General features: G+C 42.2%; 1 protein-coding gene across 1 annotated transcript in view; it reads right to left on the bottom strand.

The window, feature by feature from the left end:
• kif6 (kinesin family member 6) overlaps positions 1 to 16,933 on the bottom strand; it is a 664,853-nt gene that overhangs the window by 606,673 nt on the left and 41,247 nt on the right. Inside the window, exons 4-5 of the mRNA XM_078542714.1 lie at positions 9,026 to 9,173; positions 3,815 to 3,924 (exon numbers count right to left, since the gene is read on the bottom strand). Of these exons, the coding sequence (XP_078398840.1) occupies positions 3,815 to 3,924; positions 9,026 to 9,173 (258 nt within the window). The remainder of the gene's footprint in view (positions 1 to 3,814; positions 3,925 to 9,025; positions 9,174 to 16,933) is intronic.

Below are 16,933 nucleotides of genomic sequence, written 5' to 3'. Positions count from 1 at the left end.
TTGGGAATTCCTCCCCGCCCGCACAGGGAGCGCATAGCGCTTCCCGCCGGACGTCACGCTGGGCGGGCCTTAATTGGCCCGTCCACGTAGAATGGCGGCAGGGCCTGCTTCTCCGGCAGGGATTGGCTCCCCGCCTGCCGGAGATTGGGTCGGGCCCGACAGGCAGAAAATTCTGCCCATGATTTAGGCAGTGAAGAGGGCATGGAGGGATTTGTAAACGGGGATATGGATTTTGAATGAAAGTCAGGGAACACAGGAATAACAGTCAAGTGGGACTTGGAGGAGGACAGAATAAGGCAGGGATGAGACTTTCAGCAGCAGTGAGAATGAGATAAAGATGGTGGTGGGAAATATTAGAGATAAGTAAATGGCAGCCTTGGTGATTCCTCAATTCAGAGTCAAATAAGACACAGAGATTATATACCACCAGATTCCCCTCGAAAGGATAACGAGATTGGGGTTAGGTTTAGAGTTCTTGTAGAAAACAAACCGAACGTTTTTCCTTTCACCGTTATTAATTTGGAAAACATTAAGGCTTATTCATTACTGGATGTCAGGCAGCACAATGACAGTTATCAAACTGAGGAGGTATATTATGACACAGCTGATGGTAAAGGCGGAGTTGTTCAAATCCCAGAAGGAAACTTGAAACAACTGTCATAATCCATTGATGCAATTTGTAATTTCGAAATGCAGACTTTGAATTCAATAGGAATAAGACCACCGAGTCTCGTGGTTTTTATATAAAACTAAATTAAACATTTATTAATTTAACAACAAATTAAACACATACACATGGCTACAAATTACGAGAAAAACTTTTAACAAATCCCCAAATTAATCACCCCCAGGTAAACCTCCACCAAGGCAACAGTAAACCATAGGCTTTAAACAGACACCAGGCAAAGCACATTTGACCTGACGAATTTCAAATGAGGTTCCTTTGTAAGTCGGTTGGAGGCATACAGGCTGATTAGGCCTTAAATGCCTCTACCTTACACACACAAACTCCTTTCTTTATTGGCCTAGCTTTCCCTTTGAATGTAAATTTTCCATTGTATCACTAGGTCTTTTGAACTTCAGCTCTTCTCACAATAAAACCCCTTCCAGAGCATCAATTTTATTAGTAAGCTGAAAAAATAGACACATTTTTCGGCTTCTCCTAGCTAAGTACAAAATTTTATCCGCAGTCTTGAATGGTTTATTCAACAAATGCAAATGAACACTTTACCTTACTGTTCTCCTTACTGTTCACCCAATTAACATCTCAAAACTACTTTACATTAAAGCACCCAGACTAGCTAGCTTCAATCCAATTAAGACACACACAGTCACACACAGAGACACAGACCCCCACTAGAATTCTATTTTAAAAAATAATTTCCAATAACATTATTCACATTAATTTCTCTTCATGACGAGGTAGCAGAGAAGTAAGTAATATTTATAGAGGCTGACCCCAATATACGGAAAGTGGCATCAAGGGGCAGTGCAAAGTTGAACTGCAGGGAACGAAGGATAGAACATTGGGCTCTCCTGAGGTGACAATTTGAGAGGAAAAGGTTTCATAGGAGATATGCTGGGAAAGGTAGGAGTGAAACAAACAAAAATTTCATGCAGAAGATATAATGGAGCAGGATAAAGCACTCCTGGAGAGATAACACATCATAGCTGCAGACACAGAAGATGTAACTGATAAGTCTGATCAAGGCCTCTCAGCTTTATGGATCAGGCTGAAACTGAACTGAAGGAATTCAAACAGGATAAAAGCAAAATACTGTGGATGCTGGAAATCTAGAACAAAAACAAAAATACCTGGAAAAACTCAGCAGGTCTGACAGCATCTGCGGAGAGGGATACAGTTGACACTTCGAGTCAAACAGAAACTGATGGGCAAGGTGAAAAGGAGTAGAATGATAACATTTGTGTTTTATCAGTAACTACTGGTAAGATAAAAGCTTCAGGAATGATAGAGCATTAGAAAATACAGAAATAAATGGCATGTGTGGAAAGGCATTTCAGCCATTTATATCATGAGTATTGGGTCAGATAATAGATTTTCATTATACAGAAACACATGCATTTGGAGGAAGACAAACTTATTCCAATCAATCCTGAAGGGAAAAGACAAGTAAAAAATGGGCAGAATTTTGCCCTTGTCGGCAGGCTCAGCGAGGGCGGTCATAAAGCCGCCCGCTGCCTGCCTGCCCAGCACCAAACACATGCTGCAGCATTCAACACTGCCCGTGCAGGCGGGGGGAGGGGTGGCAAGCAGGGCGAGCAGGAAACTTCGCACATGTGCGCAAGTACGCACTGGAAAAGCTCCCTGAGGCAGATGAGGAGTTCTGAAAAACAAAAATAAAGAATTTTTGTGTGTTAAAAAAACATGTCCCAAGATGTCCCAACAGTCACATGAGCAGGGATACGTTATGAATGAAATATAAAATGTTTTATTTTATTTTTATTTGCTGTTGGAAACCTCATCCTGCCCGTGAATGAGGTTTCCTAAAAAGTGCAAAGACTGCTCGATCTTTTCGCCTGCCTGCCAACCGTAACGTTGGACGGGCAGCGAAAAATTTAAGTTAATTAATACTTTAATGGCCTTAATAGGCCTTTAAATTGTCGATGGGCGTGCTGCCGATTCCCGCACGCGCCCACCGACCAAACTATCGCATGACTGCGCGATGACGTCAGGACACTCGCCTGACGTCATCGCGTGCCATTTCACGCGCGAGCTGGTCAGACGCACACTCGCCTGCTGAGGTGAAAACTTTGCCCAATATGTTTACATTAAAAATACCAACTGAATTTTAATGATTTCACATTCAGCGTTAAGTATGTTGAATCCAACTTTGATACATTTTCAGAATATTTTTAAATTCTTAAAAAAAGAGGAACAAGAAAAGAGGATTAATTAGAATGCAAAGTACTCCTGACTCTTTGTGGACTGCAACATTCTTATTATTCTTTGCCATATAAAAAAACTATATGGATGAAATTGAAATAAACAGAAAGGAAAATCTCCCGTTTGCATTATTGCCTTTTTAGCACTGCTGCCCAAGACAGATTTCACCCCTCAATTGCCCTTGCAAACTCCTCAATCGTATTTTAATAGAACTTCAGTGTAGCTAATCAAAGATCTTCCATCTAAACAGCTTGCGATTAATTCAAACAGACATGTGTCATCTGTCTGGTGTCTATAGGGATCAATCAGATTCTAGATCACAATAAAGGACTTAGTGGCAAGTCACCTCACAAGCCATGAACAATGTCATAGAAATCTATTTGTTTCCGAAAACAAAAACTACAGACAGTGTGTTATTTTTAGCGTGCGTCATAAGAAATAGCAGCCTAAAGTATGAGTTTGTCGTCAACCAAACATAGCAAGCCCTTTAGCAACGTTTTTGCTTTGCAAAACATTAAACTATTTGAAGTGATTATCACTCTCCAGATTCTTCCATAGTCTCGAGTGGTCTCTTCCAATGACTACTTGGTGGCTGCTCATTCTTCTGGGAGAACCCAGCAATTAAATTAACTTTAAAGCAATGTGAGAAATAAACAAAAGCGGACATCAAACAAAAAAGCATGGCCACAAGAAGTACAGAGTCATAATCAGAACTCTTCAAAAATAATGAGTCAATGAAGGATTTTAATGTCACAAATATGCAACTGATGTTGCAGACAGTAAATATGTTAAATAACCTATTCAATTTCTTTGGCAATTTATAAATGCTTTTCCTCAAAGGAATTACTTCTGAGAGAGAAAAAAGGGAGTAGATCATGGAAAAGGGCAGCTGAAATTAATTGAACTCACGGCAAGTCTTCAAGTTTGGAGGCATCATGACGTGGATCAAGAAGATCGTAACCACATTCATTGTAAATTTCCAAGTAGGAAATGTGGGTTGTGTAGACTTTGCCGCTGTCCTGCTCCGAAGGAAATGAAACAAATTTTAAAAAGAGGTGAGCCCTGATACAGATGGTTAGGTATTTAATTTATTACGGCAAACTCTACAGTTTTGCATTTTCACATTATGATTTTTAGTTCAACAGTTTACTATGATAGTTATATTTTTCCTAAAACCTCAGACTAGGCAACTCAAAAGGTCATACAAGGGAAAAAGAATTAAAGTTGATTTTTTTCATGAGGCCAGCTCCAGGTGCTGTTGGCTCACGCAATGAAGTCAGTTAGGGCATTAAGTGGTACAACATTGCAGCCAAGTCATACAGCAGATAGACACATAGCATAGATTCATAGACGTCTACAGCACAGGAGGCCATTCGGCCCATTGTGTCCGCACTGGTCAACAAAGATCTCACTACACTGATCCCATTTTCCAGCACTTGATCCATAGCCCTGGAGGCTATGGCAATGCAAGTGAATATCTAAATACTTCTTAAATGTTACAAGAGTTTCTGACTAAACCAGCCTTTCAGGCAGTGAGTTCCAGACTCCCACCACGCTCTGGGTGAAAAAATTTCTCCTCAACTCCTTAGCCTTCTGCCTCTTATCTTAAATCTGTGCCCCCTGATTATTGACCCTTCTACAAATGGAAAAGGTGTCGTCCTATCCACCCTACCTATGCCCCTTAATCTTATACACCTCTATCAGGTCCATTCTCAACCTTCATTGCTCCAAGGAAAACAACCCCAGCCAATCCAATCTTTCCTCATAGCTCAGACCCTCTAGCCCAGGCAGCATCCTGGTAAATCTCCTCTGCACCCTCTCCAGTGCAATCACATCCTTCCTATAATGTGGTGACCAGAACTGCACAGTACTTCAGTTGTGGCCTAACCAGCATTTTATACAGTTCCAGCATAACCTCCCTGCTCTCGTATTCTATGCCTCGGCTAATATAGGCAAGTATCCCACATGCCTTCTTAACCACCTTATCTACCTGCCCTGCTACCTTCAGGGATCTATGGATATGTACACCAAGGTCCCTCTGATCTTCAGTACTTTCCAGGGTCCTACCATTCATAATGCAATCCCTTGCATTGTTAGCCCTCCCCAAGTGCATTACCTCATACTTTTCCAGGTTGAATTCCATTTGCCATTGCTCTGCCACCTGACCAGTCCATTACATAGAAACATCAATAGAAAATAGGAGCAGGAATGGGCCGTTCAGCCCTTCGAGCCTGCTCCGCCATTCATTAAGATTATGGCTGATCATCCAACTCAATAGCCTGCTCCCGCTTTCTCCCCAAATCCTTTGATCCCTTCGATCCCTTTGATACCCTCCTGCAGTTTACAGCTATCCTCCTCACTTTTTACCACCCTGCCAATTTTGGTGTCATCCATGAACTTCTTGATCATACCCCTTACATTTAAGTCCAAATCATTTATGTACACCACAAAGAGCAAGGGCCCCAGCACAGAGCCCTGAGGAACTCCACTGGAAACAGACTTCCAGTCACAGATACATCCCTGCTTCCTGCATCTCAGACAATCTTAGATCCAACGTGCCACTTTGCCTTGGATCCTATGGGCTCTTACCTTCTTGAGTCTGCCATGAGGGTCTTTATCAAAAGCCTTGATAAAGTCTATGTAGATCACATCAAATGCATTACCCTCATCAACATCTCCTGGTTACCTCCTTAAAAAAATTGATCAAATTTGTCAAACACGACCTTCCCTTAACAAATCCATCCTGACTATCCCTGATTAATCCGTTTCTCTCCAAGTGCAGATATATTCTGTCTCCCAGAATTCTTTATAATAACTTCCCCACCACCGAGATTAGACTGACTGGCCTGTCATTTCCTGGTCTATCCCTTCCTCCCTTTTTAAATAATGGACAATGTTAGTAGTCCTCCAGTCCTTTGGTACCTCTCCTGTAGCCAGGGAGGATTTGAAAATTACTGCCAGGGCCCCTGATATCTCTTCCCTTGCCTCCCTCAACAGCCTGGGATACGGATTTATCCACTTTTAAGGCAGCTAAACCCTCTAGTACCTCCTCTCTCGCTATGTTAACTTCCTCTAATATTTCACAGTCCTCCACCCTGATGTCTATATCCACATCATCACTTTCCATTGTAAAGACCGACGCAAAGTATTCATTGAGGACTGCACCCACAACTTCCGGGTCCACACACAGATTACCTCTATGGTCCCTAATTGGCCCTACTCTTTCCCTCATTATTCTCTTGCTCTCTATATATTTTTTAAAACCTTTTGGGTTTTCCTTTATTCTACCCACCAATGCTTTCTCATGCAGTCTCTTAGCTTTCCTAATATCCTTTTTAAGTTCCCCCTGCAATTTTTATACTCATTTAAGGACTCTGCCATATTGAGCCCTCAGTGTCTGCCTTAAGCTTCTCTTTTTTTCTTAATCCTAACTTTTATGTCCCTTGACATCCAGGGTACTTCGGACTTAGTCCCCTTTGTCCTTAGGGGAACATATTTGCCCTGTACTCTCGCTATTTCCTCCTTGAATGCCTCCCACTGCTCTGACACAGTTTTATCTGCAAGTAGCTGCTCCCAGTCCACTTTGGCCAAATCACATCTCATGTTAGTAAAATTAGCCTTTCCCCAGTTTAGAACTTTTATTCCTGGCCCAACCTTATCCTTTTCCATAACTATCCTAAATCTAACTGAGTTTATGGTCACTGCGTTTTTTTACTTCCCGGTTTTAGCACCCGGTTCTACCTCACTACCATCTCTCCAAATCCTTCCACTGTCGCTAAATTGTCAGTCTGCTTTTCTAACATCCAGCATTAGATATGTAGAAATTTCCTCCAACTGGATATTGAGAGGAATGAAGCCATGGTCTTCGGTCTCTGCCACACACTTTGTTTCCTAGCAACCCACTCCATCCTTTTCCTTGGTAACTGACTGAGACTGAACCAGACTGTCCACAACCTTGGTGTCATACTTGACCCTGAGATGAGTTTCTGACAACACACCCGCACCATCACGGAGGCTGCCTACTTCCACCCCTGTAACATCAGTTGAACCACTCCTGCCTAAGCTCATCTGCTGCTGAAATTTGTTACTTCTAGACTTGACTATCCCAACATACTCCTGGCCAGGCTCCCATGTTCTACCCTCCATAAACTTGATCACATTCAAAATTCTGCTGCCTGTATCCTAACTCATACCAAGTCCCTATTTACCCATCACCTATAATGGCTTCTGATTAACCAATACCTCAAGTTTCAAATTCTCATCCTTGTTTTCAAATCCCTCCAGGACCTCACCCTTCCCTATCTCTGTAATCTCTCCAGCCCTGCAACCTTCTGAACTGTAAAGATACTGTGATAGTGTGAATTATCTGCACTCTCCCAATTTTGGCCTCTACTTTTAATGACTCCAAAATTGATCGCTGTGCTTTCAGTTACCAAGACCCTAAGCTCTGGAATTCTCTCCCTAAACCTCTCTACTTTTTTTTTGCCTTTTTAAGAGACTCCTCAGAAACTACCTCTTTGATAAAGCTTTTTGGTCATCTGTCCTAATAATTCCTTGTGAGGCTCAGTGGCAGATTTTGTTTCATAACGTTCCTGTGAAGTGGCTTGAGACTTTTACTATGTTAAACTAGTAATATAAATACTTGTTATCTCCCCCTAGAGTATTTATATGCAGCAGACAGTAAAAGCATTGCATGATGCCCAAATCTGAACAGACAGAGGGAAAAAGAGATTATAGGAAATACTGAATAGGTGTGAGGGCTCTTATCTTTCTATTTTTCAGTTTTCCTCCATTCTCGTGCTTTTTTCGTCAGGGGTTCTTAACAAGGTGAAGTTCTGACAGCAGCTAGGACATCAGATGACAAGTTGCTTCCCTTGTTGATGATGACTCCACAGTACATTTGTATATCATCCATATGGTGGGTACAGAGCAGTAAAGGCAGGTCCAGGAGCGATTACCTATCTGATTTCTCAGTTGGGAGCAATCCCACAGCAGCTGAGCAAGAGCAGTGGGGAGAAGCAGGGTAAGTGAGGCACCTATATGTGTATAGTGAACACCTGATTAAATGTAAAATTTCACTCATGTTTCATTTTGTATGGAAATCTTCAGCTGCAGTGGTGTATGAAAGTCATACAAGGCCATGCACAAGTGAATTGTCACCTTTAATCAGCTGTGCATCTTGAAATTGCAAATCCATTGTGACAAAAAAGCTGAGATTTAAACAACAACAAAGATGCTGGCTGGTACTGGGTGGATGCTGGCTGGTACTGGAGAACAAATAGAATCTACCTAGCACGTTAGACAGGGGCAATAGTCCTATATAATGGTGTGCATCTCCATTGCAGGTTGTATCCAACACAAATGATTCAAAACATTGAATACATTGTCATTAAGGTATACAAGTATACCTTAAAATGGAACTCCAGTTCGGATCAGTATCAGTCATTTCCAAGTTTTACTGTTTTTTCTTTCTGGAATATTGGAAATACTGTACAGAAAACAAAAGGGAACAAACTGGACTTCTCTGACTGCCAGGAAATTAGCGAAGGACTAAGATACTGCCACAGGGATAATCACAACAGTTAATGACTTTTCCATAGCTTAAACTGAGGCCCATAGGAGGAAACGTCTGCCAGCTCTTGATTTTGTTAAGTTTCCTATGTCTCCTGTTGAGACACCTAAGCCAGGTAAAGAACAAACACTAAAGCTCAACAGGACTGTTAGTCAAACTTGCATAATTTTCCTCTTCCAGATGGGGTTGCCCCAACCAGCAAGCTGACTTAGCTGATGAAACTCTCCACAGATGTGGTTTTAGAGACTGTTGAAGACTGAGGCTTAGACACATGACATTAAATCTAAAAATAAAAATCTAAACCAAGCTAAATGTATGCACATGATCATTTGCTCTGAATTCCTCTAGTAATTCTTTCCCCCCTTAATATTTTCTTTACAAGCTAATTTATGTTATATGGCAGTAACAGGTTTCCTCGTGTTCCACATCACAACTTACATAAATTTCAATATTTGGACTACACTTACTTCCCTTGCAATTGTAACCAAACCCCCTACTGCTTTAGCATTAGGAACACAAGTGAGAAGCTAACAGATGAAACACGTTACCTTCTGAAACTCCCCAAACATGTATGAGAGTGTCCTGGGAATGATACCCCTGTCACTGTATCGTTCAGCCCCTCCTGTAACAGTGAATGTCTTCCCACTGCCTGTCTGCCCATAAGCAAAAATAGTGCCATTGTAACCTGCAAGGACACTGGAAAGAAAAACAAACAAATATTAGTACACGAAGCTAGAAACATATTACAGGACTGCTGGTTATTAATCATATATTTTAACATAAAATTTATCTGATCTCAGTTATCCGAATCATTTATAGGCCAATAGATAACATGCTGGCCTAGATTTTCCTCTCTGGTGGGATCCTGCCAGAACTGTAGCTAATCAGAATTTCTACTCATATGCTTAGTCCTGCATTGGCCTGAAATTCACCAGCTGAGCCACACAATATTTTTGACAGTCTTCTAGTGTTAGACCCACTAGCAGTCAGAGGCACACCCACAGGAAAGAGTGAAATAAGGCTGGTGAAGATTCTACAGCCTTGATGGCTGTAGTGGGCAGCAAAATCTTACAAAATTTTTAAAACTGAGTGGATCCAGAAATGTAATTGATGAGTATATGACTTAAAATTTAAGTTCCATCCTTCACACCATAGCAACTCAGGACACCAGGGATACACAGGATTTCCAACATAAAGCACTGCGGTACTAACAGTAACAACTTGCAATTAGAAAGCACCTTAAATACAGAAAAAATCCCAAAACACATTGGAGGCTTAATTCAGAAATAGATGCTGAGGTTGGTCAAAGAGGTGGGTCTTGAATATGAAAAGGAAGAATAGATAGAGAGACGAGGGATAGCAGGGAGGGAGTTCCAGATCATGAGGCCTAGCTGAGGACATAGCCACCAACTGTGGAGTGAAAGGTAGGGGGAGTGCACAAGTGTTCAGAGTCAAAAGGAACAGAGCATTCAGTAGAAGGGTTGTAGGTGGTCACAGAGATATGTTGAGTGCAAGGCCATGAAAGGATTTAAACACAAGAATGAGAATTTTCAGTTTGAGGTATTGAAAGAGGTGAGCATGCAAATCAGCAAAAATTAGGGTAACAGGATACTGGGAAAGGATATGGGCAGCAGAACGTTGAACGAGTTCAAATTTATTAAGGGTGGAAGGCAGAAGGCTGTCCTGGAAAACGTTGGAATGTTTGGGTTTGGAGGTGATAAAGGCATAGGAAGAGGATGGAATGTGTGGGCTGGGTCTGAACTCAATGCCTTTGTTCTTCCCAATGTTTAAGTGGAAGAAACTAAGTTCATGCAAGATTGGACATTGGCAAATAATCTGCCAGCACAGAGGCAGTAGAAGGGTCAAGATTAGATGTGGAAAACGAGAGGATCATGTGTAGATCCTTGGGTAACACCAGATGCAATCGTGCAGTGGAGAGGTGGAAAAGTTTAGGGAGGTTAATTCCAGAGCTTAGGACATAGGCCAGGGGTCTGCAACCTGCAGTTCATGAAGGAACCATTTGCAGCTCCTGACCTTCATTGGTCAATGGTAATTAGAAAATGTTATATTTCATTTCTTTTAAACTTTCGTCAACAGTACACTTGTGAGAAAGTATTAAATTAACAACTTTTTCATAAAAACCTTTAAAACTTTGTTGAATTGTGCCTCTCTTGTTTTTCATTATTATTAGAATTTGAGTAACAGTGTTGTGGCTCTTAAGATATTGCATTTTTTTTAATTTTGAAAAATGGCTCTGCCTGTTATTAAGGTTGCCGACTCTTGATCTAGGCAGCCAAGAATACAGCTGCTAATTATTGTTTTGAAGGAAATTGGGGATACATAACAGGCCAGAATTAAAAGAACACATATATCTCTCAGGGCTGGAGGAAGTTACAGATAAGATTAGGCCACAGAGGAATATGAATGAAGGATGAGATTTTAAAATAGATGCATTACTGGAACCGGAACCCATTTAAGTCAGGGCACAGGAGTGATGGTAAACGGGACTTGCGAGCTAGGATACCATTAGAACTCCCAAACTCCTCTTCAAATAGTGCCATGGATTCCTATATAGAGGGGACAGATGGGGCCTCAGTTTAATATCTCATCTGAAAAGACAGTCACTCCCTTAGTATAGCACTAAAGTGTCAGTCTGAATTATGTGCTCAAGTATCTAGTATGGGGCTTGGACCTTCTGGTTCAAGATTGCTACCACTGAGCCAAGGCTGACACCTAGACATTAGAAATAATGTTAGGGAACTAGAGTCACCAATTAGAATGGATGGAAACAACATTGCTGCCTTGGAACTAAGTATTGCCAGTTTTAAAAATTTCAGGAGACAAAAAAGTAAATACCCAGAAGAAATTAGTGTTATTAAAGATATAATTCCAGCCACAGTAAAACAAAAAATGGCTTATTTGATGGTGGTACTCAGACAGTGTCTGGGAAAGGTTAAGAAATAATAAGAGATCAAACCATATCGGGAGTACATTATGGACCACCAAATGTGGGAAAGAAATCAAAGATGAAAATTATAGGAAATTTAGAGAGATTTCCCGCAGTGACAAAGTTGTAATTATGAGGGACATAAACTTCTGCCTCAGTAAATCTCAGGATAGTTAATGAGAAAAATGGGGAGGAGGTTTCAAGAATATTTTAGAAAGCATTCAAAACTGATTCCTTAATCAGTGTGTTGCATGATGTAACAGAATATCCCAAAGAAAAATGCAGTGCTGAATCTAGTTCTTGACAATGAAGCAGCTCAAGCAAATAACCTGACATGAGAGAATTCTTGGCAATTAATGAGCACCGCTAATTAAGGTGATTATAGAAAATTCAGAGCATTTCACAATAAATCCGATTTGCAGTTTTAGCCTGAAGAGACACACTGATACCATGGCAGGTTACCACCTATCAAAGATGCTGGCATGGAATAGATATCTCATATGACCTCCAGGGCATAACCCAACAAGAAAAAGATATGCATCCCCTCCTTTCCCATAAAAGCAACACTTCTGTTCACAATTAGGAATTGGATTTAGATTGCTATAGGTTATTCCACTATGATCCTTGGCTATTATTTCGTACAATACAATGCTTCAAGAAAGTACTTGAATAGCTATAAACCGTTTGAGACATCCGGAGGTTGTGAAAGGTGCTTTAGAAATATTTCTTTCTCTTTCAAATATAGAAGTCTTTCTTTCTAATTCAAATATAGCTGTCACTTTCAACAGACAGAACACTGACCCTCACATTATCATATAAATATACTGCCTGGATTGTGGTGCCTGCAATTGAAAGTTTTAAATGTTGACATAAGCTAAAGATTTCAGACCGAAAGATTTAAGACCAAAAAGGGCCTTCTTATGTCCAAATTAAACTGTTCCCTGTAAGCCAAGAGTTAACAGAGCCAAATATTTCAGTCAGTCCTCGTTTCATTAATACACTCTTGGGGCTGAATTTTGCTGTCGGCGAGAAGGGGGCGGGACCCGCTTGCCGACGCGTAAAATGATGCGGGATGACATCGGGGGGAACCCTCAACGTCATCCCGCCCCATTTAAATTTTCAGGAAGGCAGGCCCGCAGCAAAATCAGCCGCGGGGCCACCGACCTGTCAATGGCCAATCGAGGCCAATGACAGGATCATTGAAACAATTAAAGGACCTGCCCGTCCAACCTTAAGGTTGGTGGGCAGGCCAGGAGCCCCGGCGGGAATTAGAAAAAACATGAAACCTCATCCACAGGCTGGATGAGGTTTCATATAGGGATTTAAAAAGTTTAATAAAGTTTTTGTGTAATTTATGAACATGTCCCATCTCGTGTGACATTGTCACATGAGGGGGACATGTTAAGGAGTTTTTTTTTCTATTTTTAACGTTTTTAAGACTGTCAGCGATCTCCCTGAGGCAGCACTTAGCCTCAGGGAGATGTGCACTCTTTCATGCGCATGCACAAAAGAGCGCACTCTCGCTTTTGGGGAATCGCCCCCGCTCGCACAGGAAGCGCATAGCGCTTCCCGCCAGACGTCATGCTGGGCGGGCCTTAATTGGCCCGCCCACGTAAAATGGCAGCAGGGCCCGCTTCTCTAACGGGGATCAGCTCCCCACCCGCCGGAGATTGGATCAAGCCCGCCCACCCGGCAGGCAGAAAATTCTGCCCTTGGAGTGAAATGGATTTTTCTCCAACACTCTAAAAATCAAGAACCAATATAAAGAGAAAGCATCTTAACTCTTCGGTAAAAATAAGTAGCAAGGATGCACTCCAACATTAAAGTGAAGCAATTTTGACCATTCAGGTGGTGAACCATGCAATTGAAGTTAACCAAGCAATATGGTTGACTCTGTGTTCAGCAGTCCTCTGAAATGGCAAGCCACTCAGCTGTGGCAATTATGGACAGGCAACAAATATTGGTTTTGCCAGTGATGCCTACATCCAACAAAAGAATATAAAAAAGATTAAAATGAAATATTTGCAAAACTGTACGAGGCAATGTCAGTAATCAGTACCGTACCGCTCACCAGTATTCCTCCCTGAAAGCCTCTACCTGCTGGCCACAATATAATTACTGTGTCTCCTGGATTCCATAGCTGTCATCAGTAATTATTTTTAAACCCTGAGCAAGTCAACAGCTCAGTGCTCTTGCATTATTACAAAAAGTCTTCTGCAAAAATTTTGCCAATTTGTGTGCTAAGACTTCTTTGGTTTAACATCCTGCGAACTATTGTTTTCAGCCACATTATTTTGGGTAAGGGAAAGGAACTGAATATCAAACACTTTCCAGTTGAAGGGGATGAAGATGGAGACCTAGCTGTTCACATACAGTCATTCAATTTCACTGGCAGATTTACCATCTCGCTTCAAGATGGTAGCCTGGATGTGAATGCCTCTGTCCATCTCGAAACGAAACAAAAAATGGCGGACGGGGTGCAGAAGACCCGTCTCCATTTCCGGCTCTGTGTCCACTTTCGTCACCATGGGAATCGGGGCATACAAGTTCAGGCAAAAGCTGTAGGAGCCATTACTTGTAATGGAAAAAACTTTCCAGACCTCATTTTCACCATTCCCAACACTGCAGTGAAGGACTTCGGAAGCATCTTTTTTCATTTGTTCATGGGATGTGCCGTCGCTAGCTCGGCCAGCATTTATTGTCCAACCCTGATTGCACTTGAGTAGGTGGTGGTGAACTACCTTTTTAAACCGCTGCAGGTACACCCACAGTGCTGTTAGGGGGACAGTTCTAGGGTTTTGAACCAATGACAGTGAAGGGATGGCAATATATTTCCAAGTCAGGATGGTGAGTGGCTTTGAGGAGAACATCTAGGTGGTGGTGTTCCCATGTGTCCACTGCCCTTGTTCTTCTCGATGGTAGTGGTCATGGGTTTGGAAGGTGCTTATTACTTGTATTAAAAAAAGTCCTCAGGGTAGTGTCCGAGGCCCAACCATCTTCAGCTGCTTGTTGATTTGTAGCTGTACTGGAACAGCTTGGTGCCCCTAGCCAAGCTGTTCCAGTACAGCTACAACGCTAACATCTACCCGGCTATGTGGAAAATTGACCAGGTATGTCCTGTACACAAAAAACAGGACAAATCCAACCCGGCCAATTACCCATCACCAGTAAAGTAATGGAAGGTGTCATCATCAGTGCTATCAAGCTGTGCTTGCTTAGTAATAACCTGTTCACCGATGCCCAGTTTGGGTTCCGCCAGGGCCACTCAGCTCCTGACTTCATTGGTTCAAACATAGACAAAAGAGCTGAACTCCCGAGGTGAGGTGAGAGTGACTGCCCTTGACATCAAGGCAGCATTTGACCGAGTGTGGCATCAAGGAGCCCTAGCAAAACTGGAGTCAATGGGAATCTGGGGGAAAACTCTCTGCTGGTTGGAGTCATACCTAGCACAAAGGAAGATGGTTGTGGTTGTTAGAGGTCAGTCATCTCAGCTCCAGTATACAATGCAGGAGTTCCTCAGGGTAGTGTCCTAGGCCCAACCATCTTCAGCTGCTTCATCAATGACCTTCCTTCCATCATAAGATCAGAAGCGGGGATGCTTGCTGAGGATTGCACAATGTTCAGCACCATTCACGACTCCTCAGATACTGAAGCAGTCCATATCCAAATGCAGCAAGACGTGGACAATATCCTGGCTTGGTCTGACAAGTGGCAAGTAACATTCGCGGCTCACAAGTGTCGGGCAATGACCATCCTCAACAAGAGGGAATCCAACCATCGCCTGTTGATATTCAATGGCATCACCATCACTGGATTCCCCACTATCAACATCCTGGGGGTTTCCATTGACCAGAAACTGAACTGGACTAGCCACATAAATACTATGACTACAAGAGCAGGTCAGAGGCTAGGAATCATGCGACGAGTAACTCACCTCTTGACCCCTCAAAGCCTCTCCACCACCAACAAGGCACAAGTCAGGAGTGTGATGGAATACTGCCCATTTGCTTAGATGAATGCAGCTCCCACAACACTCAACAAACTTGACACCATCCAAGACAAAGTGACCCGATTGATTGGCACCCCTTCCACAAACATTCACACCCTCAACCACCGACACACAGGAGCAGCAGTGTGTACCATCTACAAGATGCACTGCAGGAATTCACCAAGGCTCCCCTAACAGCACCTTCCAAACCTATGACCCCTACCATCTGGAAGGACAAGGGCAGCAAATAGATGAGAACACCAGCACCTGGCAGTTCCCCTCCAAGCCACTCACCATCCTGACTTGGAAATATATCACCATTCCTTTATTGTCGCTGGGTCAAAATTATAGAACTCCCTCTCTATTAGCGCTGTGGGTGTACCTGTACCACATGGACTGCAGCAGCTCAGGAAGGCAGCTCACCATCACCTTCTCAAGGGCAACTAGGGATGGGCAATAAATGCTGGTCCAGCCAGCGAAGCACACATCCCGTAAATAAATTTTTTAAAAGTTCCTTGAGCTGTTCTTGCACTCTTTCTTAAACAAGGGTGTCACATTTGCCAGTCTCCAATTCTCTGGAGAGGATTTTATGTTGGCAGTGGTTGGGAATAGTTTGTTAAGTAAGTATGCATATGTCACGTGTATTTACCTCTATTGTGTAAGTTTTCCATTAAAATTAGTGGCTTAAACAGTGAAACGTTAATTCTGTTTCTCTCTCCACAGTTACTGCCTGGCCTGCTGAGTTTTTCCAGTGTTTTCTGTTCTAACTTTGTCATAGTCACCTTTGTGGTTAGTCAGCTATATCTATTGGACAATATTAGCATACTGCACTTCTTGGTATAGTCAGTTATAAATGCTTACAGTATTTTCAGTAGTGAAATAGCAATAAAACAATGGTAACAAGCTGAAGGCTGGAAACAGAAAAACTGGCAAAAATAATTCAGGGCCATTGTTGCAGAAAAGAGGCACCACACATCCCAGAAAATAGCAGTACAGTCCGTTCATAACAAAACAGGCCACCAATAACCGTAAATGACTAGGCAAGTTAAACCTACAACCAATGGGTGAATTCATAACAGCTTTAATGTTTCAAAAGAGGCAAAAAAAAAAATCAATCCCAGCCACAAAATTGTTATAGAAAACCTTCACCTGTGAAAAGAAGACAGAGAGAGCCAACATAGCCTCAAACAGCACTCAAAATAAGTACAGAACAATTTAGGAGCCAGCATCAGCACAACCTTGGCACACTTCACACTGCTACCATAAGCCTTTAGCCTGGGGTGAACATCCAACAGGCTGGTAAATATACAATTGCCACATGAGGTTGGAAGACGCTAAATTAGAGTTATGGAGTATAAGCATTTGCACAATGGCCGAATCCTATAGGGCCTTATAGGACAACCACTATATGCATCTGCAATACCATGGGGGTTTTACTCGTGGAATATTAAAAGCCTCGTACACAGCACACACTTCACAGAAGTACCATATCCCCGATTTCCTGTAGGACTTGACCTACTA

The sequence above is a fragment of the Cetorhinus maximus genome, chromosome 5 (assembly GCF_964194155.1).
Source record: "Cetorhinus maximus chromosome 5, sCetMax3.hap1.1, whole genome shotgun sequence".
Lineage (NCBI taxonomy): Eukaryota > Metazoa > Chordata > Chondrichthyes > Lamniformes > Cetorhinidae > Cetorhinus > Cetorhinus maximus.
This window is presented reverse-complemented; position numbering and strand designations above follow the sequence as displayed.